The 27,105-nt window shown below is 32.1% G+C and overlaps 1 protein-coding gene across 2 annotated transcripts in view; it reads right to left on the bottom strand.

Moving 5' to 3' along the window:
• Positions 1-2,462: 2,462 nt before the first annotated feature.
• Positions 2,463-27,105, bottom strand: part of GABRG1 (gamma-aminobutyric acid type A receptor subunit gamma1) — a gene marked incomplete at both ends in the record, with an annotated part of 62,860 nt that continues 38,217 nt past the window's right edge. Inside the window, 6 exons of one of the 2 annotated variants that reach the window (XM_082653818.1) lie at positions 2,463-2,732; positions 10,891-11,102; positions 15,162-15,314; positions 15,441-15,578; positions 18,794-18,876; positions 19,718-19,938. In XM_082653818.1, coding sequence (XP_082509944.1) covers positions 2,463-2,732; positions 10,891-11,102; positions 15,162-15,314; positions 15,441-15,578; positions 18,794-18,876; positions 19,718-19,938 — 1,077 coding nt within the window. The remainder of the gene's footprint in view (positions 2,733-10,890; positions 11,103-15,161; positions 15,315-15,440; positions 15,579-18,793; positions 18,877-19,717; positions 19,939-27,105) is intronic. The other variant, XM_082653819.1, reaches the window with a different exon arrangement.

Genomic DNA, 27,105 nt, shown 5'->3' with positions numbered 1-27,105 from the left:
AGGATTTTTAAAAAATAATTTCTCAAGATGATAAAACTAATACTTGAAAGAAGAGAGAAACAGGGATTAGACTGCATACCCTTTGAAAGTAAGCTCTATTTGATTTCTTGTAAAAATAATCTAACTGCATTTTCACCTTTTCATTCTCATTTTTAGAAATAATAAGATTTTTACACACTTCCCTTTCTGATCTGCTTGTTTAAACAGAACTGCTCAAAATGCCACTGGCTTTGAAAACAAAGCACTAGTTTTGATGGTATATACAATGAATGTATATAGAAAAGCATCTGTCATATTTTTATCATCATATCATATTTTATTTCCACTTGTAAATACTGTCAACATTTAAAGCCAAGTTAATGGAACACCAGTGAGAAAATCAAAGCTACTAATATTAAGCATTTTTAAGAATTTTAAAATAGGGTCATGCTGATAGACTTGAAAGAATCCCAGAATTAAAATTGCCCCCATGGTAATGAGCAGGCTATAGCTTAAAGCATGGAAATAGCCATGATACATTTTAGTGAAATGATTTATTCTTCGTTGGTACTTCATTTTTCATTTATCTTTAAATGAATGCTTACGTTAAGAATATCCATCAATACTCAATGTTATAACAATGAATGCATGAGCACTTTGTAAGTGAATATATACATGGCCAAAGTTTAATTTGGCTCTCCATTCAGAAAAAACCAGTGTCGGTGGATATTTGGGCAATATCATTTAATTCATGCTTACGTTTTTCCAAGATTTATAAGCAAAGTAAAAAAGTTCATATGTAGGTGATGGATACCCAATGAAACATATTTAGATTAAAAAAACCAAAACACTATATATTCTAAAATCATAAGTATAACCATGCCAGAGCATACACATGTATTCACTACCCACATGGTGTCAGGCGCACAGGTGATAGCTTCCTCCACATACCGTAAGATAGGCCTTGATCACAAAATTATTCATCCTGATAGTTGCTCTTGACAATGGAAACAATTTTTAAAGGCTATCTTCAAGATCACTCTGGTGATTTTACAGATAATTAGGTAATGGTGAATGAATAGGGAGTTCTTATAAATAGTTGATATGCCCAACTAGTTACAGGAATAGATTAATTAAAGCCTAAATTTATCTCGCCTCTTAACAAAACAGACATTTTGGAAACTATTAAGCAACAGGCTTTAAACTATAGTAAGACTATTTTTGTTCCTCTCAGAATTGAGAGAGCTCCACACACTCATGTTCATTAGAGGTGCCTCTAACAGAACTCCACCTTTAACATGATTTTTGTGCCTGCTCACATCTTTTAAAAAAAGAGAATATCATTAAAATTGATAACAAAGTCATAAAGCTGACCAAGTCCAAATTTAGGAACTGGGAAAGGCGATATAGAACACAAGCCTAAGACTGTGTTTCTAGAACATTTCTGGTCTGAAAAATGTTAATAGCACGTAATTAAGACCATATCCTCAATATGCATTTCAAATCAATTTGCTAGATAATAATTCTTTAGCCACAATGAGCAAATAGAAGCCCTGTTCCTCAATGTTTTTGGTTAATTTAAGGAATGTAACATTTTTGTAGAGGGTTAAGAAAAAGTCAGTTCTTTCTGTATTTAAGTTCAGGATCGGTAGATCTAAACACTTCAGTGTTAATCTCTTCATTCTTCATAAGTGCTATGCGGCAGAGAATAAAATGGTTAAATGCAATATTCTTCATTTTTTTTTTCACCTTGTATTTAAATTACTTTGATGGTTTCCATCTTAGTTTGTAAATCACCAAACCTAAATATAACTGGAGTTTTATTTAATGTTTCATCAGGAAATGAATTGGATCAAAGATAAGGTAAAATGGCCTTTTCTTTTTTAAATAATAAAAAAATTAAAAATAAATTAATTTGTTTTGGGGAGTAAAGTTTCTTGGAAGTCAATCCAATGAAATCATTGTTTTCATATGTTTCATATGTTTTCAACTAACTCTAGTCCAAACAGAGCATAAAAATAAAAAGCAAAAAAAAAAAAAAATCAAATTAACAATATTTTCTAGGCAAAAACATATTACATAAATATTAGGCATTAGATTAAGCTACCATTACAAACGATAGGTTATGTTTAAATAAAATATATATTAAAATTATTCCATCTTTGAAATATGAATCACAGAACTTATAAATTCAAAATCATAATAGGATATATGTAAAAATAAAGAAAATTAAAGTACAAATATATAATACTATTTTAATATACTGAATTTTGCAACTAATCTGTTTTACATAAATTTACATATATTAATCTAAAAGCTGCTACTTTATTTACCCAAGAAAGCTGTAAAATAGTTAAAATAACTATTCACATTTTAACCATTGGTTTCTCTGCATTTTAAATTTAAACGTCATGTTACTGAAGGACAGTCGATTATATTGGATTTAGTCAGACTTCTTATGAGTTTTGCCTAGTAAGTAGAATTTATAAGTAAAGATAGCCAACCCAGTAAACCAGATTGAACAAGGCAAAAGCTGTTGGGAAAAATATTCGAGAATAGGAATCAATTTTGGCAATGCGTATATGTATCCTCCCTTCCCTCCATGATCCTGTTCTGCAGTCTTCAAAGCAACAGAAGAAGCTGGCACAATCTTTTCCCTCCAAGCACTGGTACCCATAATCATCTTCTCCTTGCGGCAGAGAAAGGCTATTCATTGGAATGAGAGTAGATCCTGGATGGAGTCCAGAGGACATCTGAGTAAAATAATAAATGAGTTTTGAGAAAAAAAATCATAAAAAAGATCAATTTGTCCCCTCAAGGCAAACTCTGAGAGACTGACATGCAGTAAAAATAATCTTATTTTCCAAAAATCAAATGAATACCCAATTCTAACATGTTTTTAGATTATAATTTACCGTGTAGCACATAAAAATATTATTTTACATTCCAAAGGTTTTGCAGGGAAAAAAACACTCAAAATTAAATATATTTTATACCTTTAGAAAGTTGTTCTACTGAATTATTGTTAACCATGAATCTAATTCTAAAATGAGAATAAACTATATTTTTCTATGATATTTTACAGTAAAACATTTACAATGCTATAAACATGTGTTTGTTTGCTATGGTTATATTCTGTACTTTATTTAGTAATAATGAGAACAAATACTAAAGATAACATTCTGATAAAGCAGAAAACTTTGAGGAGCTATGAATGAATAAAAAAGATATGAGGTCTGGAGTTGTGGATAGGCACAAAGCATCATATTTGGGAGACAGAATGTGCAGGAGGTAAAAATTCAGGTTGGGGAAGAACTGGTATTCAAAATTCTTCTAATTCTACCAAAATTCTGCTCATTCCAGCTATCCAGCTGGAATTATATTACCACCTAATTTTTGTGATGGTTGTGCTGAATAAACTTCATAACATGTAAAATGATCCATGCTTCGTCTTGCCTAGTAGTAATAGTTATTATTTTTACCAAGATTTTTTGGGACACATATCAAACTAACTCTTGATGATACCATGTTCTGAATAATACTTAAATAAGAACAAGAATTTTTAAAAATATAAAAAATTGAGCATGGCCAGGATACTGTGGAATATTAAAGCCAACACTTTGGAACAATCACTTTGGAGCAATCACTTTGGAGTCAGGATATTGTGCAATATTAAAGCAATTACTTAGGCTGAAATTCCAGCTCTGCCCAGTAGAGTCCTGTAACTTTGAACAGGAAATGTCACTGCTCTTTTGTGTCTGTGTCTGTTGCCATACCAAAGCCACAATAACAATACATAGATCTGTTTGATGAGTAAATGAGATGACATACATAAAACACCAAACGAAATATTTGAAACATAGCAACTATTCCCTTGCCAATTGATAATAGTGCTGTAATTGTCATTGCTACTGTTGATTCCTGGAGAGGATATATCATAATTGACTATAAAATATGTGCTAAAACAAGCAATAATAACAATAAAAACAACAACAAAAACTTGGACCTCATCAAAAATGTTCCTGGAAAGAAATACATTAATGAACGCTTGAATAAAATGGCAAGTAAAATATGAGTGAAGATTGCCGTTTTAGTAACTCTTCATCTCTCAGGACTTCCACATATTTCAGGGATTATTTTAAAATGTGAATCTCACAATTTATTATAATCAGTGGTGTCATTATGTAAACACTGAATACAATGCTGAGATTATAACAATTGTTTTATCCTGATTTTAAATTCTAATGAAAATGTTTATAAAATTTTTTCATCCTAAATTTTGAAATAAATAAATCTCAAAGCCATGAAAATTAAACATTGTATGAGAAAGATTTTAAAAATTAAACACAAAAAATGATAATTTTTAAAAATTTGGACCTATATTCAAACCCATTTCATTTCTGAAAAGAAACATAGAATCTGACCCACTACATATTAAACATTCAGTAGATGCAAAGAGAAGCAAATAATCACATTTAGTGATATTTTAAAAAGATAAAACCATCACACAAGTCATAACATCCATATTAGGAACAAAATATGCAGCCTGAAGATAAGAAGCCATGCCCTAAACACAAATGCATGACTTCACTTGCCTAGATATATCATGAAAAACAGAGGCAGTATGTTATTAAATGTTAAATGTTAAATATTAAATGTTAATAAATGTTAATAAATGTTTTTGAGATTGACACCTGGAGATACTCGACTAGACTCCTAAATTTTAGTGGAGCACTAAACTTACGTATAAAAATGAGGCAAATTGGTATTCATTTTGTTGTTACTTAATACTTAAATAACATATGTTCCAATGTTAACCAGAGTGAAAAGTGGTTAAAATGCAAGTTTGTTAGTCCGCAATTTCAAGGTTATATGGCATAAAACACATTCCATATATCATTCAGAACTGCCATAAATGGGAAGATGGTGTGTTTGTTAGAAGATATCAGTTGTGCATGAGAGGTATGATTAAACATTAAAGTACACAAAAATGGAGGAAAACTGCAAATGGTTCATTTAAAACATTGACCAATCCCTGGTGGTCAAAATCATGGAGAGCTTCTTATTGCAGTGACAATTTAGATTGACAATTTTCTAGTTTCCTGCTGCCTCCCCCAAAACGCCACTAATTCATAAATTGAAAGAAACTACGCTTTATTGAATGATGAATGTGACTAGGAATGAATTTTATATGTATTGAGAAAAATAGCCAAAGAGCTGACACAGTATCAGTAAAATAAAATACTTTCGACACATTTGTGACCTTGGAAACCACTGAAAAATTAATTGGAACAATATAAACATTATATGCCTTATTTATCTGAAGTACAACAGCAAAACCCACCTTACAATTTCTCAAATAAAAATCCTGCTGCCCCCCAAATAGCAAACATTGAAAAAATAAAATAGATCCATTTAAATGACATAAAAAGAAACAACACAATTGAATAGAATTTCCTTTTACTTCAAATGATGTAGTTTTGAGAATATGCCATTTTTTTTGTTATTTTAAAAAGTCACTAAGAAGAGCTGAACTTAACATTTTGAGAAATCCATCCCATTCTCACTATTAAAGATACATATGTGTCTGGTTATATATTAAATACTCTTACTTATAGATTAATCGTATAGTTAAATATACAAAATATATTTTAAGCACCAAGACCAATAATATAATAACTATTTAGATCATATACTAATACAATTAATAATATTAAGTATTAGCAATATGATTAGCAAACATTATTAGGTCATGTTATTGATACTATGAAATATTAACTAATATCACTATTAATTTCTCATTCAAAAAGTGGCACATGAGAATGCCAAACTAAGCACAGATTTTCTCCAATCAACTTTCACAAAATCCCAGTTATTTATCAGTGAGAATTTCAAAAATTACAAGATCTACATCAATGTTTAAAAATAGACATGAGGTGGATTTTGGTGATTCTGAGTTGTCAATTTTGGTACTCCAAGAATTAGAAGTTAATGGAAATAATTATCAGAGGAAAGTAAAAAATAGAAAGTTAAAAAAAAAAATTCTGAGGGTTGGGACCAAGGCTGTGAAGCAGAGAATTGTATTCTCACTTGTACGTTTATATACTGTTTGATTTGTTCATTTGTTTCAACCATGCACAAGTAAACTTCTTACTGTATTTCACATTTCACCAATATCAAATAATCCTTCCTAGGAGCTTTGCCAATTACCATTACAGGAAAGGAGGTTTATAATTTGTGAAACTGTGTATTGATTCATCTTCTCATTATTTTTGTGCTCTGAAAGGTAGAAGAATGTTTATTCATATAGATATGCACTGGCTGAAAATACGATATTTTTTTGTGTGTGAAGAAAATGTTATGGTTGGGTATTGTGGGCAAAAACAAACAAACGAACAACAAACAAAAAACACAACCTTCCACACATTATTTCCACTCCAATGCCCTAGTTCCACTCTCAGTAATATATGACTTATTGAACTACTGCAATAGTCTTTATCTCCTTGCTTCTTTTGCCATTCAAGTATATACTCCATGCTACTTATAATTATCTTTCAAAAACATAGAAGCAAATATGCCATCTTGCTTAAAAACATGCATGGCTTATCAGTGCTGACAGTGCAAAATCGAAATTTTTAACATGGTACTGGAGACTTTCCACTTCTCAGCAATAAACCACTTTTCTATCCTCAACTTGGATATTTTCTTTCCTAAGATTCCTCTTTTCTATAGCACTGTCCAGGAGAAGTTTTTGCAGTGCTTGAAGTGTTCTGTATCAGTATTGTTCAATATGGTAGCCACTAGTTACATGTAGCTATTAAGCAGTTGAAATGTGACTAATGCTACTAAGATACTAAATTTTAAATTTTGGTTGATTTTAATTAATTTAAATCAACCTAGCCATATGGCTAGTGGCTACTGTATTAGACGAAAAGCCTGAGAAATATACAAATCTACTTTGTATTCTTATATGTATGCCTCAACTTGGCTTACATGGTTCCTTCTCTCTCAAATATTCTTGATAATTTGTTTTCCTGAAAACTGCAACTTATTCTTTAAAGAACTACTTCAATGATGCCATGCTTTCTTTGTAATTTTCTCTATCAAATTCCCTTTGGAAGAGTTAGTTTACATACATTTTGAATAAATTATTTACAATGAAATGAAAAAGGCCACCCACTGTACTGTTGGCTCACAATGACATAGCCTCTTCTCAACACTATGTGCTTGTTAGTGCTTCACAGACCATATTACCTGATGTCTCAAGATTTCCTCTGTGCATAGGACAGGCCACTTTGTTCGGACTTTGTGGTACCTATCTCTATTTCAATAAGAACATCTTTAAATATTCTTAACTTATATCTATCATAGAAAATATTTTGCTGCCGAAAAGGTATTTGAAACCAGTCACCTAACTGCTACTTCCTAATAGTGTCTTTGTCTACTTTTGATTTTTATATTGGACTGTTATTTGTACTGTACTTTATTATCTTACATTTGCACTTCTAATGTATTTTTCCACAACTAGATTCAAAGATCCCTGAAAGCAGAGAACACATTGTGTCGTTATTTTCTTCATAGTGCCTTGTTCATGGCTGGTGAAATAAACTTCCTTCATTTAACATTTTAACCAATTGAGAGATTACAAATAAGTTCTACCTCAAATGGGTAGATCAGGCTCCTGATGTAGGTATAACACTGTTTTCTGAGTTTTTTTTTTATCATCAATGGGCTATTTGAGTTTCAACAAGAACTACTCTTTAGTTAGCTGGTTTACTACTATTGCTTTTCTGAGATCTTTACATGTTTCATAAGGATCTTGATTCTGTACTTCAACGTAGTTAACTTATTAGATTCTCGTGAAAATAGATATTGATACAAACACACGTAAATCATATTCTTAATGAGTAGAAATAAAAACCCAATAAAATATATTGGATGGTAATATGGACCAAGTCAAAATGTCACTGACATTCACAATAAAAAATAAAGGAGAAAGAAACAAAGAAATATGGACATAAGTAAGGCCAGAAGGAAGAAAGGGATAATGGAAAGAAGGAAGGAAGGAAGAAGGAAGGGGGAGAAGAAGGAAAGGAGGAAGGGAGTTGGAGAGAGAGAGAGCAAGAAAAAGAAAGAGAGAAAAGGTCCAATATATCATGTGGAGAGTAAGGTAGAAAGCATCTTTATTAAGTTATATTTTTCTTAGAGGGGTCATTGAAGCTAAAAATCTATTGTGTTCAAATATCATCTCTTCCTGAGTAAAATAAATTGGAGTTTTCTGGGATTCTCAGCTAAGCAGTCAAAGAGATGTCAAGAAGGGGATTTTAGTTTCTTTTAATAACAGACATGTTGACTTTTCAGTGACTCTAGGCAAGATCTTTGGTCCTGGCCTATTGCCATAAATAATTTGGTGAAGAAAAGGGAAATGCTGGATTTTAAACAACTCAGAATTTTGAGCCTATAAAATAAAGTGGGCAGATGGAAGGACAGAGATAGAGAGAGATAGAGACAGATAGATAGAGAGAGAGAGACAGAGAGAGAGAGAACGAAGATAAACTCACAAACAATTAAAACAGGTGTAAAGGCAAGATGCTGCAAGATTTCTGGGTCTAGGCTTGCATTTGATCCTCCTGGCTGGAACAGAAGAAAAACACAGATTCCACAAAGCCCTTAAATAGAATATTTTGAGACAACAGCAAGCAGAGCTATCTATTCTTCATAAAAGTGTGCTCTGATTTACCTGATTGGCAAGACCATATGGCTAAACACTGAACTAGTCAGGGAATCAGATTTGATTACTGATCCAATTTTTCACTTAAAGTGTCATTTTGTATTGAAAAAGCTCACGAAGCATGTAACTGAACAGAAAGAAACTACTATAGAATTTTATTTTGGACGGCTCTAAAAATATTTTTCTTACCTAGGTAGTCAATTACATATCAATTTAACTTTTGATATTTGCAGTTTAATGCTTCAAAGCTCTCATTTATTTTTTATTCCTTAATTTTTCATCTTTAATATTTTGCTTCTTGGGTTTGGTGCTAAGTTTTAAATACTCAACATACAGGCATTTTTTTCCTAAATAACTATTATAGAACAGTGCCTAGAACATGGGTGTCCTTAATTAATATTTGATGAATGAATGATTAAATGAATGTCATAATGTTAACGCTCATACTCCAATGTTTCAGCTTCCTGAGTAAATGAGACATCTGGTAATGTGGTTGAGAGCACATGATCTGGAGTCAAACTGATTATCTGTAGTCCTACAGTAGCCACTTATTGGTTGAGTAGCCTTAGATAATATTAGTACCTGTATTACATATTCTTAGAATGAAATTCTAGAATCCATGTGAGATTGTACATTGTCTGGCTTATAATGTTAATTATTTTTATTCTAAACATTTTCATTCACAATTTCCAAAAATAAAATTGTCAAGGTATTAATCAAGCACAGCTGTGGATGAGTAAATGATGAAATGGAAAATTCAGAGAGAATGTTTGGCTTGGATTAAAGGAAAATAGTAGAAAACTTGTGTTTTTCTTTACCTAAAAAATTAGCAAATGGATTTTAAAGCTGAAATCATTGCCCCCTGATGCTTTGTCCACTCAGAGGCCATAATAAATCCTATGGATAAGCTAAAATCATGTCAAGTTGAGAGAGTCACAGGTTAATTCTACCGTGTAAGTTCTGAAATGTGTACCACCAACAATGTGCTCTCCTTCCTTGGGATATTGTGGGAATCTGGAACCAAATACACAAGGCTTTGGTCCTTGGAGTATAACATAAAAGGTAAAATATAATGTAAAAGTATGGTAAAGTTTTATAAGGAAACTAATGAAAAATGGGGGAAGGGAGAAAAAGCATTGAATCTTAGAACTTACAAATTTAGGACATAACATGAAAAATCCCATGCCTCATTATGTACATGCTATGGTAGGTTTACAAGCTTGCCACTCATGCATAACCGTTTTATATAGTCCTCAAGTATGTTGGTATTTTGGAAAAAATCTGCTTTAAAAACATTTATTGGAATTAGCAATGAAGTGTCTTTTTTGTTAATATTGGAGAAAAAGATGTTTACTTTTCTGAGTCCTATGAAAACAGGCAACATAAAGGAAGGATTACAAGCTTGACCTCTGTCATCATAAAAGACCTGGGTTTGAGTCTTGGATCCTTGACTTCCTAAGTTTGTCCTTGTGCAAATTACTGAACTTGTATGTATAAGGTGCCTATGGGCATAAATGAAATTATGCATATAAAGGAGTTCCTGGAATACTCAGTGTTAGATATTACTTTAAAGTTGTTATAATTGCCATTATAAAAAGAAACTATAGTTAATCATCCAATACTTAAGTATTTTAGAATCAGTAGAGTTAATTCTAATTTATCAACTTGATGTGATGTAAGTTAAGGTAGATATATGCTTAGGAAGGGGGAGTAAGTGAATACAAATATACAAAAGCCAAACAGATATATTCTCTATGACATAGAAAGCTATGTCTTTCAAACACAGCTGAATACTAACATTAAAGAGAGATCTTTATCTCTAAAAATTAAGTTAATTTTGTGGGGTACCAGTGTAAGAAGTCCAAATCCTATCACAAAAATAGATTCAAAGAGAGAGTTTAAATAATTTTTAGGTACAAAGAATTTACTACTTGTAGAAAATTTCACAGCATAATAACCACTCTTTACAAAGTTGATCCAAAAGTCTTTTCTAGGGAAAAATATAAGAATACTTTTGCTGGTGGGCAATGTTAGGTACTCCAGTTTCATCTTAATATTTTTTTTATCTTTTGTCAAGGTACCACTAGCAACCATATCAGTCTAAGAAAGTATAACATGAGAAAAGAGTATCTCTAACAGTAAATTGTTGCTTATAAAATAGAGATTTTTTTTTAACATACCGAGGCCTTATTTTTTAGCTTTCTTTCTCTAGTAGTCTTAACTTTTTTGTTGCTGGTAAAATAATGCAAGGTACCATACTCCATCAAAGCTGCAAAAACAAAAATGAAACAAACAGAAACAAAGAGATCCATCGCAGTCACATAAGAAACCTTAGGTAAGGACTTCCTGGCAATTGTACTCAGAGTTGTCATAGTCAGAACTGTAGTGATACCTGTGGAGGGAGGGAAGAAAAATAAATGATGAAAAAATAAGACCATTTTTATTCTTCCAACCGATTTGGCAATATTGTGAGCAGAAATAAACAATGGAAACAAAAGCATATAATTACTTGTGATTTACAGAAAAAAAAAAAAATTCTGGGAACCATAGCTACATTGTGTTCAATGTGTTCTTTGTGTCTCTGTGAGTTCTAATCATCTAAATTCTCCAGACCGCAGGTAGTTTACTCCCTGTACCTATTCTTCCCTTCCTCCATAATAATAGACTATCCAATTTTTAGCTAGTCTGCACCTGCCTGAAAGTACAAATTTATTTGCCAGCTTCTTTTAGCTATGTGTGGCCACAGGCTGAAATCTAGCCAAGAAGAATTAAGTCAAGGGTGTAAACAACTACCAAAAGATGTCATTAGAAAGATAGGAAATGCTCTTCGTTCCCTCTTCCTAATTGCATTTTTCTGGAATACAATAGCCAGAGCACCAGAAGCCATTTTAGACCTCTACCCAATTTAATCTACAGTGATTTGAAGTTTCGTGCCACACACAGTTAAAAGTAATCCAAACTACTATAGAATTTTTTTTTTTTATTACTTGAATTAGACCTATTTTTTTCATCTCAGTAAAGAATACAGGCAAAATGATACCAAGGGAATACTTTAAAAAGACAGAGTAAATCTTCATGTTTTGAAGAAGTCAACATATAAAATTAGAATACCCGCCTGGGCCCCAGCCCTGTGTATGGATCTTTGGGGGTATCTGTTTCTCTTTATCCATGGCCTTCTTGTGGTTCTTACCACTACTAATTTTAGGCCCCCTAACTCACAGCTGCACATGTTATGTCTCTTCTGATCTAAACTGCCTTAATTCTCATTCTTTGCCTTATGAAAGAAGGCACCATTAGTGGGATTGTTTTCTCTCCAAAAAAGTACTAAATATAATGCCAAATGAATCTTAATTTGGTCAATTATTTATAAAGTGGCAACATCTGGGTTGAAAAAATAGAAAGTGCCTCTTTGGTATGGTAAAGGCAACATCCACCTCTTTCCCTCATGTCTACACTGAAACATGCCTTAATAATAATTCCTTTCACATGCCCATCTTTTCATTTTTATCGCTTAGGATTGAAAAAATTAAAGATGATACACGTATAATGAATTGGAAGTCATGGAGGCAAATTAGGTTCAAATTCTGATGTTCCCGCTCTTAACTCTGTGACCTCAGGGAAGTTTCTTAACTCCTCTGTGCCTCTCATCTAAAAAATGGGCACAGTAATGTAATAAATTTTGTATAATATATTTATATAAAAGGTATTTACTTATTTTTTAAAGTAGATGTAAAATCCTTCTTCCTTTCTAATACTAGCATTTAAAATTTCCCCTTTAGCATGCTTTAGCTGCATATTACAAATATTTATATGTTAAATTCTTATTAAAATTAAGTTTGAAATATTTTCTAATTTCCTTTTTGATTTTTCTTTAACCCAAGTGTTATCTAAAGGTCATTTAAATTTTTTCCAAATAACTGAGGCCATTATTAATCTGTGTTATTTTTATTCATTTTTAATTTACTTTCATTTTGGTTAGAAAATATACTCTGGAAAGTTTTAGTCTTTTGAATGTTATTGAGATCTTGGTTAATGTTCTGTATGCATTTGAACATACTGTGTATTCTGTAGTTAGGTGCAGTGTTTTATAAATATCAATCAGGTTAAGTTTGATAATTGCATTCAAATTTTCTACATCTTAATTGATTTTTCCATGTAGTTATTCTATCAGTGAAAGAGTATTAAAATGTTCAATTATTATTGCAGATTTGTGTATTTCTCCCATTATTCCTGACAGTTTTTGCTTCAATTTTTTTAAGCCAAAATTATATTTAAAGGCTTTTCATCTGGTAAGTGCGAAATAATTTCAGTGACTACCCGTCTTCTCTCTTCCTTGATTTGTGGACTATTTTTTTAATAACTTATTAAATCATAACATTCCCATAGTCAGACAAAGGTAGTTTTCCCAAGATACTCCTGGCTTCTATAATAATGTCCCATCCCAAGTAGAAAAAAAATCTTAAGGCCAAGTGTTCTTTGATTTCATTATCAATGACGGAATTAAATTTCACTTTACTAAAATACTATTACATTTCTATTGCATAAATTAAGGAAAACTATAGCAGAACTTAGCTTCTACACATTTATTTCTTTAATTTAGTAATTATTATCACAGAGTTTAGCTTAAAAATAATATGGTGGATTTCCTTTTAAAACAAACACCCCCGGCTTCCCTGGTGGCGCAGTGGTTGAGAGTCCGCCTGCCAATGCAGGGGACACGGGTTCGTGCCCCGGTCCGGGAAGATCCCACATGCCGCAGAGCGGCTGGGCCCGTGAGCCACGGCTGCTGAGCCTGCGCGTCCGGAGCCTGTGCTCCGCAACGGGAGAGGCCACAACAGTGAGAGGCCCGCGTACTGCAAAAAAAAAAAAAAAATAAAACAAACACCCCACTAAAACATAAATGTTTTATGTTTTAACATGAACAAGAGCACATCACAATTTGTTCACTGTTAACACTGCAGCACCTAGAATGCTGCCTATTTCACATAAAGGATTTGATAAATGTTTGTTAAAATACAATCTTGAATAAATGGGCTCAGGAAATTGTCCTTCAATGATGGATGTATGTATGTATGTATGTACACTTAAAAAAAAATCCTTGACCCTCCAACTACATAGAGTCCACAGTTGTAAGAGATACTCTTTAAGTTAGATCTGGCTATGGCTTATCTTTATAGTTGATATGGTAATATTAAAAATATGAATTCATGTAAAAACACAATTCCACTATTGACTATTCTCTTTCATGACACTATGGCATAGGCTTTTGTCTTCATATAACCCTAATGGTAGAAATAATCCATCCAAATTTTCTTTGGGAAGAAATATAAAAATAATATTTAAGAACAAAATATAATATTTGGTATACTCAGAGAAGCATACAAAAAAAACTAAAGTAATTTGATTACCTTGGAACATAAAATAATTTGAAATAATTGTAGGAAACAAAACTCTGATATGAGTGCATTTTATCCCCTAGCTATATCACACCTCTATTTAAATTCCCAAGGAGTTGAATTTCCAAGTATAGAACTAGGTACTTCAGGTTTTATTTTGCTGCTTTTATGTAATTTGCATTTTACTATATTTACTAAATGGAGTTAGTCACCAGCTACCATAGAAACCACATGAAAACCTCTTTATTGTTGAAACTAGAAACTGTCCCAACTTTCTTTATGTTTTTAGGACACAATTATCAGTAGTGAGATTCATATCTTATACGGATGTTGGGAATTAATCAATTAATCAATAATTCATCTTTGTATATCAATACATAAATTTAGGTTATCATTTTCTTTTAAACCAATGTATAATAATTAGACACATTTTCTTATGACTCTATTGCAACACATTGCTAAAGAAAAGGTAAAAAATCTATTTTATCAAGTATGAATTACAAATTATCCTTTTAATCAGTGTTATTGTACAGGCAACTCTCAAAAATATTCACAGACTTATTACACATTTTATAGATCACAGAAGCCTGGAAACTTCTTGCTCCTTTCAACACCTGCCCTTTGGAACCATTGACTGTTCATTAGCACCATTGTAAGAGAAGGGGATTTCCAAGCTTTCTAAACACACACCAGTCAGTAAATACTGGCTATTAGTGATTTGGCTAAAAAATAAAATCTTGATAAAAAGTGATTGAAAATATTGATCACATTTAAGATTCAGGGATTATGTATGATTTTCATGCATTAATTCTTACTTAGTTTTATTCTTCCCTTGACCTATGTTAAAAACATTTCTGAGATTTCAAGCTCTTTACAATTCTTTTTCCTACTTGTTTCATATATTCATTTCAGCATCATATTGCACTAGAGTATCTGTTCATTTTTGTCAGACTGCAGTTAGAGGGATATTTCCAACATATTAAACTGTAAACTTTTATCACATTAAAATGTTGCTAAAAGTCATATGACACTATAGCATATATTACATGTCATACCCAGTGATGTTCTTGCAGGTACTGCATCTTTATTGATCCAAAAAGACACCCAGGAAAGAACAACTGTCAGAATACATGGAATGTAGGTCTGAATAGTAAAATATCCCATTCGTCTGCTCAGGTCAAAAAAAATTGTCATGATAATATAGTCCCCTGGAAGAAAAAAATATGTTTTATTTTGGCTATAAAATACATATAAGTATAGGATTCCAAACCATAGATTTAAATACAAATGCCACTGATGCTAGGATTAATCACTGATTTGTATTTCCTTCTTACCAGAGATTGTGTGAGAGATTTCAGTTGTGTTCCGTAACCCTACAAATGCAAATTGATATAATCTCCAGTATTTAGGATCAGCCACTTCTACAGAAGGCTTTTTCCACTTATACTCAATTTCATTTTTAGGGTATCCATCTAGGTAAAAATTAAAATTAAAAATATATACATTAGCAGATCCAAATCTGTTACTGTTGCAATACCAACATCCAAAGACAAATTCTTTTGAAATTCTTTCTCATTTTTATTATATGTCAAATATAGAAAAAATACTGCATAAAATTTATGAGTATAGGTTAAGGAATAATCATAATGATTAAATAATGATAATCCATGTTGACTTCATTTAAATCAAGAAATAAAATCTTGCTAGCCTTGGGAAAAACCATGTGTCCACTCCAATATAGTATTTCCCCTCCCGACCACAGGTAACCACTAACCTGATTTCTGTGATAATCCTCCGCTTGTTTTTTTGGTTATAGATTTTTTGATAAGCAATTCTGAAATATATAGCTTAGTCTAGTTTCTTTTTGAACTCTGCTTGATTGTTAACATACTGGATGCATTATTTGATATCTTACTTCTTTTAATATCATATTTGTAATAATCATCCATGCTGTTTTATGTAGTAGTAGCTAATTTGTTGTATTGTAAAGATGTGCTAAAATTTATTTATCCATTTTACTGTGTCCACACTTGTAATCTTTTCTGTTGGCTATTACTAACACTGCCGTTAGTTATGTTATTGTACATGTCTCACAATTGTATATGCAAAAGTTTCTCTGGTATATATACCTAGGTATGTAGTAGCTGGGTCGTGGATTACATATACTTCCCACTTTATGAAACAGCGTCAATCTTTTTTCCATAGAGAGTATACTATACTCATCTCTCACCAACCAGAATATGAAAATATATGTGGATCCATATTCTCATTAGAGTTTATGTGGACAGTCTTCTTTAGTTTCACTGTAGAGTGTACTTTATTTCACTTTTTTCCTGATTATGAATAAAACCTAGAAAAATTTTCATGTGTTTATTAGATTCTTCGGTTTCTTCTTTGGATAACTGCTTGTCAATTGCCCATTATTTTATTGGGTTTTCCTTTTTATCTTTCTTTTATCTGAATTCTTATGTATATTCTGGATACTAGACCTTTGTTATTTAAGTTGAAAATGCCTTTGCCTTCTCTGCAGCTGTCTAGAATGGAAGTGAATTCTTTTAAAAAGGATATGATTTTGTTTCTGCTACACTTCCTGGAAATCCACAAGGGTTTTTTGGACCAAGTGAAGGAAATTTGGGAAAATCCATGTGGGGCTGGGCTTGTGGTTAAATCCTCTCAAGGAGTTAATTCACCCTGGTATGCTGATTGAAGAGACAACTTTCCTTTTAGACCTTAGTGTTTGTATGTGTATGTGTGTGTGTACGGGGGAGGGGGTGCTCCTTCTTGTTACTCTAATGTTACTCTAAGTGTCCAGCCTTTTGTAACCCAGATGTATGTAGCAATCATGTTTTACTACATTTCCAATCCACAAGGCCGTCAAAATCGAAGCTCAATTTTATCTTTTTTTGGCAAATGTCCTCAGGCTACAAACCTTCTTACCTTTCTGGTTTCAACTTTTAATGTGAATTTTTGTGGCTGAAAATTCTTTCCTAGTGATCACTTAAAGGTTTTTGAGATGATTTTAATAATAAAATGTTTTAAATTGTTTTAGACACAAAGGTTAATCTAGCATATTACCGGAATGAAATTCAGTATCAACTTTAAAAAGTTCCAAAACAGAGTATCATTTCCCACCAGTATCCCTTAATCAGCCATGCAATGAATTTGCTCTCATCTTTGTTGGCCTGTATAAGGATGTGTTTCCTCTTTCCTTTCTCCATCTTCTCTCTCTTGTTCTAAAGGTTTAGCATCTTGTTTTTCCATATTTCCCATTCTTTTTCATTGGAATTGTAGAAGTTATAGAGTATAATCATAATATACAGGAATGTGGGCACAAATAGAAACAGGGAGCTAGTTACTTAACCACTCTAAATCTCATGATGTTGCCTTGTAAAATGGGAGCCATAATGAAATCTTCCAAATACATTTGTTGTGAAATATTAGATGGAGAAGGCTGGATACCCTACTGGACCCCTATAGAGTGCCTGATAAAAGATAGCTATGATTATTATATTTATGTCAGTAACACCCAATTGCACTAACAGGGATAGGATATTCCCAATAATGACAGTACCAAGAATTCAGGTATGATATCTAGAGGAGAATACAGTAATTGCTACATCTTTAAATTTAATTTGTGTATCAACTAGTCCTTGAATGTTCCTTTTAATCAAGTCTTTGCTGTTATTTGGCTGTTTTATTCATTGATAAGTCAATGTTAGAAAATCAGAGCAGTGAGAGATGAGACTATGAAGTAAAAAGGACATTTTAGTGAGATTAAAATTATTAAGAAAGTCAAGAAAATCCTTAATAAATGACAGCAAGAGATATATGGGAATTTTTAAAGTGAAGAAGCAGGATAATACTTATAAATACTTGTAATCTACTGTGAATAAATTCTAGAATGTGATATCTGAAAAAAATTGAATTTTAAAAAAGGAAAAAGCATTATACAATTCATAGACATAAGCAATATTTTTAAAGTCATTTTATGGGTTTTCAAGACTTGCTCAATTATATATTATGTAGAAAAACATTTTTATAAAGATAAATGTGAGGATAAATATGTTAGTAAATATAAAACAAAACTGATATTGGTATAGAAAGATTATAACTAGTTCTTTGCAACAAAATACTGTTTGTATCTAAATTATTTCTCTCTAATCATTTCTCTGTGTTTCATTCATTCTTTTGAATAAAATAAATTTATTTATACCTTGGTTTTTCCAACTCATTAAAGTTTTCTCAAGTATTTGCTACCCATATAGTAAATGTTCTTCACCAGACCAATTAAATGTATTTTAAAGTACAATGTAATAAAGTTAAATCTGGCCTCTAGGAAAATGAATAAAATTCGAATCAACTTTTTATTCATGGCAGTGTAAAAACATCTGAATACAAATCTATCTTAGTAGTCCCTTATTTAATCAAAATAAGAAAAGGACATGGATATAACTAAGATTTGTAAAGAATGATAAAATATATATATTTACTATGGATTTATTGCCATTTTTTAACTTAAAGCCAGGAACAAATATGTCATTTGTAATTTTATCTAAGACAGTTAAACATAGTCCACACTTCTGAAAATTGTATAAATTGTAGTTTATCTCATTTTATTTTACATTTTTAAATAAACAGGATCAGAGGCTATAAAATTCTATGAAAAATCAAGTATTTTATCACTTACAACTTGAAAATTCCAATGGACATGAATGTTCATCCATAGGAAAGTTATGAAGCTGAAGGTAACATTCTGCATTAATTGTCAATCTATTTAGATGGAAAAATAAATATTAAATAATGAGAAATAATTTCAGGCATTAAAAATCTTTTGTCTAATTTTTAAACATGATTTTGGCCTACAATAATGGACTGTGATACACTAGAAAATAATAATAATTCTGAAGCCTCACAGTAGTAATATAATAACATTCATAAATGAATAAGAAAATTCTGACATTTTTCTCTCCAGCCAACTAAGATAACTCATAATTAGCCCAAGTGTGATCTCTGTGTTTACACTTAAAAATTCATACTTCAGGATCTCAACAAACACATATACGTGCACACACATGCAGGTTAACAGAGTGTACCTGGTTAAGTATGGTGAATTGTTTTCTTTTGACCATAAACATCTTTCCATTAACAGGATGATTCTTAATGAGTCGATATGTTCAAGACAATGAATTAAATAAACTTGAATCTTACACATCGACCCTCATTTAATCCTGTGTTAGGGATGTTTTACTACACCACTGAAAATCAAAGTATTTTAAAATGTTATAGCAGGATGAACTCCCAGAGAAAAATCTCTGTCAATCACTTGCCCTATAGATTAAAAAAAACATAATGTTTGTACCACAATCTCTTCTGCTTCAAAGAGGGGAAATCGAGGAGTTTTTCCTCTTTGCTTTCAGTCCTTTTCACATACTAGTAACTCCGAGTTTAAACAAGTGTTTCCACAATTGTTCACCATTTTAGATTTTAGTGTATAAAAGAAGCTTCGTATTTCTCACTTTGCCAAGTTTGAAAAATGGAAATTTATCAGTTGATCAAATATTAGTATGGAAAATAAATTAGAGCAACTACAAGTTTTCTTAAACAGTAATACCTTAGAGTATATAGAACGCGTCCATCATTCCAAATTCGAAGAAGACGATTAGGAGTTGTTATCCAATGAGCATCAGATTTTCTTGAATTTCTGAAGAAAGTGTCAGGAATCCAAATTTTTCCAACCATATTACTGTTAAGCATAAGCACTTTCATGGTACTGTTGAATTTTAGACGACTATCAAACCAGGTTTGGGCAAAAATTATATCTATTGTGTATTCCTAAAAGATAAAAAGAAGAGTAATGACTTATAATAGTAAAACCACTATTTTAGACATTTTCTTCAGGTTGAATTTTTATAAAGTTTCTGTAAGTAAATAGCACTTAAACTCAGTCTTTTTTGTAGAAAAAAAGTATGCCATTATCTTAACCTTTTTTTTTCATTGTTCACATGAGTCATGTAAACTAAAATTCAAGATTTCTCGTAATTACTGCTGTCCCATGTGACTTTACATATCTTTTTGTAAATTGTATTCAAGATTTATAATAGGTAGGATATAGCTATTAAATATAAAGGCCAATCATTTTCATGTTAACAATTATATTAAATTTTGTGATATTTACGAATGCTTAAGTCACACAAAAAGTCACAAGCTACAAAATCAAAATGCAAACACTCGCTAAATTATCTAAAAGCCCTTATCTTGTCCTTTGTCCAAAAAATTAATTTCAATTATTTAGATCCACTGTTTTCAAATATTTTAAAGCAATCATACTCACACACACACATACACAGACACACACACACACACACACACACACACACACTATTAAGCACTTATAATATGCCAAGTATCTGTTGAGTTTTGCAAGTATCATGTCATTAAATCCTTACTACAGCCCTGTGAATAATTACTACAATAATCTTTATTTTAAGGAACATTTATTAATAGAGATGTAAAATAACTCTCCCCACATCAAAGAGCAGATGATATGAAAACTGAGACACTGTAGGTTGAATCCCAAATCCACATATCTAACAACCACATATAATGGTGGTCACAGTGAGGCCTGATGAGTGCCATAATTAGAGCAAAGGTTCTGCCCATAATCAGCGAGTGACTGTAAGTAGGAAATTGCATGGTTATGAGAGAATTCTTAGGAGTAGGTGATTAGGTATAATCTACCTTTATATCCTGACAGAATATCTACCATATTATAAGCATTAAAATTTATTTGATAAAATTAATGAATAAGAATGCATATTTGATGCTACTGAGAAAAGAAAGTGATTATATGTATTTGTATGTAACTTTGATATTAAAAGAGGAGGAAGAGAGTAAATTGAAAGATATGAAATTTTATATGAGTCACTTGAGATGGGAGAGATTGGTTACTCACTCTTGATGTAATACTAGCTCTTGTCCAATTTACCTGGAGAGAAATATTTATAATAAATGGAATTATAATTGGGAGCTTGACTAATGAATGAAAAACATTTTAAAATGGTAGAGAGAATAATAAGTAAACAGATTAGGAATCAACTTGTCAATAGAGAAGTTGGATCAAATCCTAATTTCCAGGCAGGATATTTAAATTACAATTTACTTGACTAGAATACAGAGAGTAAAGTGAGTGGAAAACCTCCTTTTATCTATTTTGGTGGGTTTATTTTATTTTTATTTATTTATTTATTTATTTTTTAATAATCCCATAATCCAACAAATTTTAATTGGCCTTCCTAAGCCTCCAGTGGAAAAGCCCTATTTTCACATTATGAATTGCCACAAAGATGAAATATATAAATTTCATAAACTTAGTCCACTAAGTTTATGCACATACAGTTTTTAACAAATAAAATTTTAATGTTTCCTGTAAGATCTTAATTCAATTTATTTATTTATTTTTAAAATTTTCATCACTCAGAAGTGGTTTTATTCTCCAAAAAATAAACGGCACATGGGCTCAAGGCGCACCGGCTTCAGTAGTTGTGGCACGCAGGCTCAGTAGTTGTGGCCCACTGGCTTAGTTGCTCCTTGGCACATGGGATCTTCCTGGACCAGGGAGCAAACCCGTGTCCCATGCATTTGCAGGCGAACTCTTTTTTTTTTTTTTTACATCTTTATTGGAGTATAATTGCTTTACAATGTTGTGTTAGTTTCTGCTTTAAAACAAAGTGAATCAGTTATACATATACATATGTTCCCATATCTCTTCCCTCTTGCGTCTCCCTCCCTCCCACCCTCCCTATCCCACCCCTCTAGGTGGTCACACAGCACCGAGCTGATCTCCCTGTGCTATGCGGCTGCTTCTCACTAGCTATCTATTTTACGTTTGGTAGTGTATATATGTCCATGCCACTCTCTCAGTTTGTCACAGCTTACCCTTCCCCCTCCCCATATCCTCAAGTCCCTTCTCTAGTAGGTCTGTGTGTTTATTCCTGTCTTACCCCTCGGTTCTTCATGACATTTTTTTTTTTCTTAAATTCCATATATATGTGTTAGCATACAGTATTTGTCTTTCTCTTTCTGACTTACTTCACTCTGTATGACAGACTCTAGGTCTATCGACCTCATTACAAATAGCTCAATTTCGTTTCTTTTTATGGCTAATATTCCGTTGTATATATGTGCCACATCTTCTTTATCCATTCATCCGATGATGGACACTTAGGTTGTTTCCATCTCCTGGCTTTTGTAAATAGAGCTGCAATGAACATTTTGGTACATGACTCTTTTTGAATTATGGTTTTCTCAGGGTATATGCCCAGTAGTGGGATTGCTGGGTCATATGGTAGTTCTATTTGTAGTTTTTTAAGGAACCTTCATACTATTCTCCATAGTGGCTGTACCAATTCACATTCCCATCAGCAGTGCAAGAGTGTTCCCTTTTCTCCACACCCTCTCCAGCATTTATTGTTTCTAGATTTTTTGATGATGGCCATTCTGACTGGTATGAGATGATATCTCATTGTAGTTTTGATTTGCATTTCTCTAATGATTAATGATGTTGAGCATTCTTTCATGTGTTTGTTGGCAGTCGGTATATCTTCTTTGGAGAAATGTCTATTTAAGTCTTCTGCCCATTTTTGGATTGGGTTGTTTGTTTTTTTGTTATTGAGCTGCATGAGCTGCTTGTAAATTTTGGAGATTAATCCTTTGTCAGTTGCTTCATTTGCAAATATTTTCTCCCATTCTGAGGGTTGTCTTTTGGTCTTGTTTATGGTTTCCTTTGCTGTGCAAAAGCATTTAAGTTTCATTAGGTCCCATTTGTTTATTTTTGTTTTTATTTCCATTTCTCTAGGAGATGGGTCAAAAAGGATCTTGCTGTGATTTATGTCATAGAGTGTTCTGCCTATGTTTTCCTCTAAGAGTTTGATAGTTTCTGGCCTTACATTTAGGTCTTTAATCCATTTTGAGCTTATTTTTGTGTATGGTGTTAGGGAGTGATCTAATCTCATACTTTTACATGCACCTGTCCAGTTTTCCCAGCTTGGTGGTTTTTATTAATTGAATAAATTTGACATGTAACTTTGTGTAAGTTTAAGGTTACTTTAGTACATTTATATATTGTTATATGATTACCGTTATAGTGATATTTAGCACAGTATCTAATTATAGTATGATATTATTGTCTATATTCATTATACTGTACATTAGATTTCTATGCATTAGTTAATACTCCTTATAAATGTATACCTTTAAACACCATTATTTTATCTATTTCGTATGAACACTATTGCAATTTGGGAAAGCCACATACATATTAATAATTATTTAAAATCCAACACAGGCCTAGACATTATGTAATTGAGTATGAAATGTATGTTTTATAAAGTGACTAATATGCATAGATAAATTATTATGGTTAATTTGTCCCATATAATAATGTAATTAGTGATCATTCATATATTTAACATCTACAGTGTGTCATTCATTGTTTTGCATAGATGTAAATACATGAGGTCCCTGTACACAAAAATATTGCATCATGACCCCCTCTTCACATAGTCTTGGTTACCATTTAAACAACATTCTATACCAGAATTACACTGTGCTTTTGTATGGGATTGAACAGCAGAAACTGCTTAAGATAAAGGAAGAAGCTAACATACCCACCAGGTTTATGGCTTGGCAAAGATCCAACATTGGTTGGTAGAGGAAACGTCAAGCTACTTAGTAGGCATACTTGGCTTCGATGTTCCTGACTAACAAGGCATTAAAGATTGCACTTGAGAAGTAACTTATATAAGGCTGGAATATAGCAAGCATCTGTGAATCCTGCTTAGCAGCTGGCAGGATCTTCTTTAGCACACCTGTTTATAAATGTGCTAATGATTGTTAGAAGAGTTATAACTTCCAAAGGCCAAATTCTTCCAAGCAGAGATTTTTGGGAAAGTGTGAAGTTTTTTCTGCTCACAAGTCCCTCAATCTATGTTCAAGAAGAGAAAGATACAGAGCCTGTCTTGATTATCCACCATTCCTAAACTTTTTGCAAAGGCTAATACTTCCAAGCTTTTTAAAATTACTAATCCTTAATAAATGCCTCATTGAGATGAAAAGTTATTAAAATCTGTGCCATTTTATACATAAGTGAAAAATCCAATTTTGTTTGCTCATTTGTATTAGTGTAATTTCGAGAAAATAATCAAACTGTGTTCTTGTACTTCATGTTCCTACTTAGAGGTTATAATTACCTGCATAATAAATAAGCAAAAGAAACATGAAAAGGAACTTCCATTCACTGAGAACAAGTAGCTTGTTGAAGAATAGCTTCTAGGATAAACATTTTGAGATGAGGAACAGTGCATTTAACATTTGAGATCCAAAGTACATTATGAAACTTTGCCTCCTTGCAAGTTAGCCCAGAAAATAGCATTAGTGAATAAAGGTGAAGAAGTGAGCCATCTTGATTTCTAACTTAATCAGTCAAACCATAACTGATGAAAGTTCATGTAGTGCATTCTTCTACTTCACTGTTAGATTTGCAATTATGTGCTGTGTCTAACATTTAAAAGCACTGGTTAATTCAATACTTTTTTTTTTAGTAATGGAATTAGCATCACTCAAAATACAGACCTAAATAATTAATTTAGGTGCATAATTACATCATGAAGTTGGGTTGATCCTGATCTGATCTTAGCACCTTGGCATTAATCTCTCCCTAAAGTATCTATTCACACGGCCAAAATATGATGGGCCAGTGGTTAGCAGTAAACCAGATACTAAGGCTATAAACATGTAGAGAAAAGGTACAAGTGTAGTTAATCCCCAGCACAAATAGGTTTAGTGATAAAAGTTCATAGGATTCTGCCCCACTTTGCTCAATTATTGTAAAAGCACCAACTTCTTGAAACTATCACAAGATAAGTAAAATAACTTGGTGTTATTCTATTTTTTCAAATGAAAAAGAAATAAGGAAGGAGATTATGTCAGGTACTTAAATCATTGAAATCAATCATCAGTACCTTGAGAGATATTACAAAAGCAGATATAAATCCTGAGTTCAGTTATCAGCCCTTTGGGTTCTATTTTTATGTCTCTAAATTTAGATTTCCAAAGGTACATAACACCATGTGCATTCATCACTTAACTTTTTAACAAATATTTTTCAGTGTCCAAGTTACTTCTGTATTGTTCTTAGTTTACAAAGATGAACATGAAGACTTCTTGTTATGAATATATAAACAATAAAATTGGAAATTAATAATGCTTAGGGGGGATAGAGTTAAACAGAAATAGAAACAATAGAGATCATTTTCAGCTATGGAAAATTAAGAAAGACTTCATGACAGAAGTTGTATTTACCTGAACTGACTTTCACACACAGCTGAATACTAACATTAAAGAGAGATCTTTATCTCTAAAATGTAAGTTAATTTTGTGATCCACTCTTTGTTACAAGTTCAAATCCTAACACAAAAATAGAATCAGAGGATTTTCTGACATATCAGTATGCTACTAGGATGGCATTTTTCACACTATTATTGGAAGTGCTGGCTTCCGACGTTTACTTCAGTAGTTTAGATCAAGTTGTGCATATCACAAAGCTGAGTGCTCTACTCAGATAAGCCAAAGCCTGTGGCAGGATTTGCACAATTTCCATTATAGAGATTTGTCTTGATTTCCATTATAGCAAGATGTTAAAAGTGGAGACATTTAAGAAGTTTTCTCTATTTCAGATTTTAGTTAAACTGCAGGGTAACTGATGTGAGTTCAAATTCACTGCCAATCTAAAACCTAAAACTTTAGTACATTATTTAAAGACTTTGGGCTGAAACAAATATAAAAATAACACAACTGAGTAGGAGGTAGGGCGTTGTCTTTAATTATGTACATAATTGTAAATACTTTTCAGATAAACAATGACTAATACTAATACATCCAAAGTGTGTTGTAGTTAGTGTGTGTAGTGAGACATTATGATGTAATCTAAAGAATTACTGGTTGGGTGGAGTCAGGAAATCATGTCAGAGTCCCAGTTATGTGACTTCTTAGAGTAGGGTGCTGACTATGTCCTTTACTCTCTCTCACTGGAAAAATCAGGGCACTATGCGAAATTATCATTCTGATCTTTCCCATCTCTAAGGTTTGGTGATCTTGTTCCATAAACAAGAATAAAGGCTACAGTGGACATGGTGTTGTCCAGTGACCCATTCTCATAAAAATACTTCTGATCTATAGGCATCTTTGTTATTTTAATTTAATCCCACCTAATTCCTGCTAAATTTATAGTTGAAAATGGCTCAAGCCAGTGGCTGCCAAAACTGGTTGACCAGAAGTCCCCAAAGAGCATTTTTCAAAATTCTGATTCTAGGTCCCCATCCCAGATTACTGAATCAGAATCTCATAAAGCAATACTGAAAAATTGCATTTTTCTTAAATGCCGTTTGGGTTTCTAAAAGTTTGGAAAATTTCGACTTAAAATTCTATCACTTCCTCAAGGCATTTCTATCCAATAACTAGGTTTCCTGACCAAAAGAAAAGGTAAAAGTAAAAGAAATAAAGAGAGTTAGAGAGAGAGAGAAATCCATAGATGAGTTTTGTACAGACTTCCTCAAACTGTACAGTATAACCTGTCATCTCTTTAAATAAAATTTCTATATATAAACACTGTTTGAGAACATGTGTTTATGTGTGTGTGTATTTAAGAAAACTTTTTCAACTGATAAATGTACCTCAACAGAATTTTAAATGTAATCTTCAAAAATGGTGAAATATTATCCCTCTGAAGTTATCTTAGGCCATGTTAATTATCACCATATGTGCTAAATTGCTTTTTCTTAGATATTCATTGTTTTTCTTTTTTTTAAAAAGAGTATTATTAGCAACGTATTAACGTTTGTCATTCTCCTCTTGTAAATAAATTTTCTATTAAGAAGTGAAGCAATCAAAGCGGTTGCCTAATAACTTTGAGTTTATCATTGAAAACCCTTGGTAGGTACCATG

This window comes from Grampus griseus (genome assembly GCF_964374135.1).
Source record: "Grampus griseus genome assembly, chromosome: 4".
Taxonomy (NCBI): domain Eukaryota; kingdom Metazoa; phylum Chordata; class Mammalia; order Artiodactyla; family Delphinidae; genus Grampus; species Grampus griseus.
This window is presented reverse-complemented; position numbering and strand designations above follow the sequence as displayed.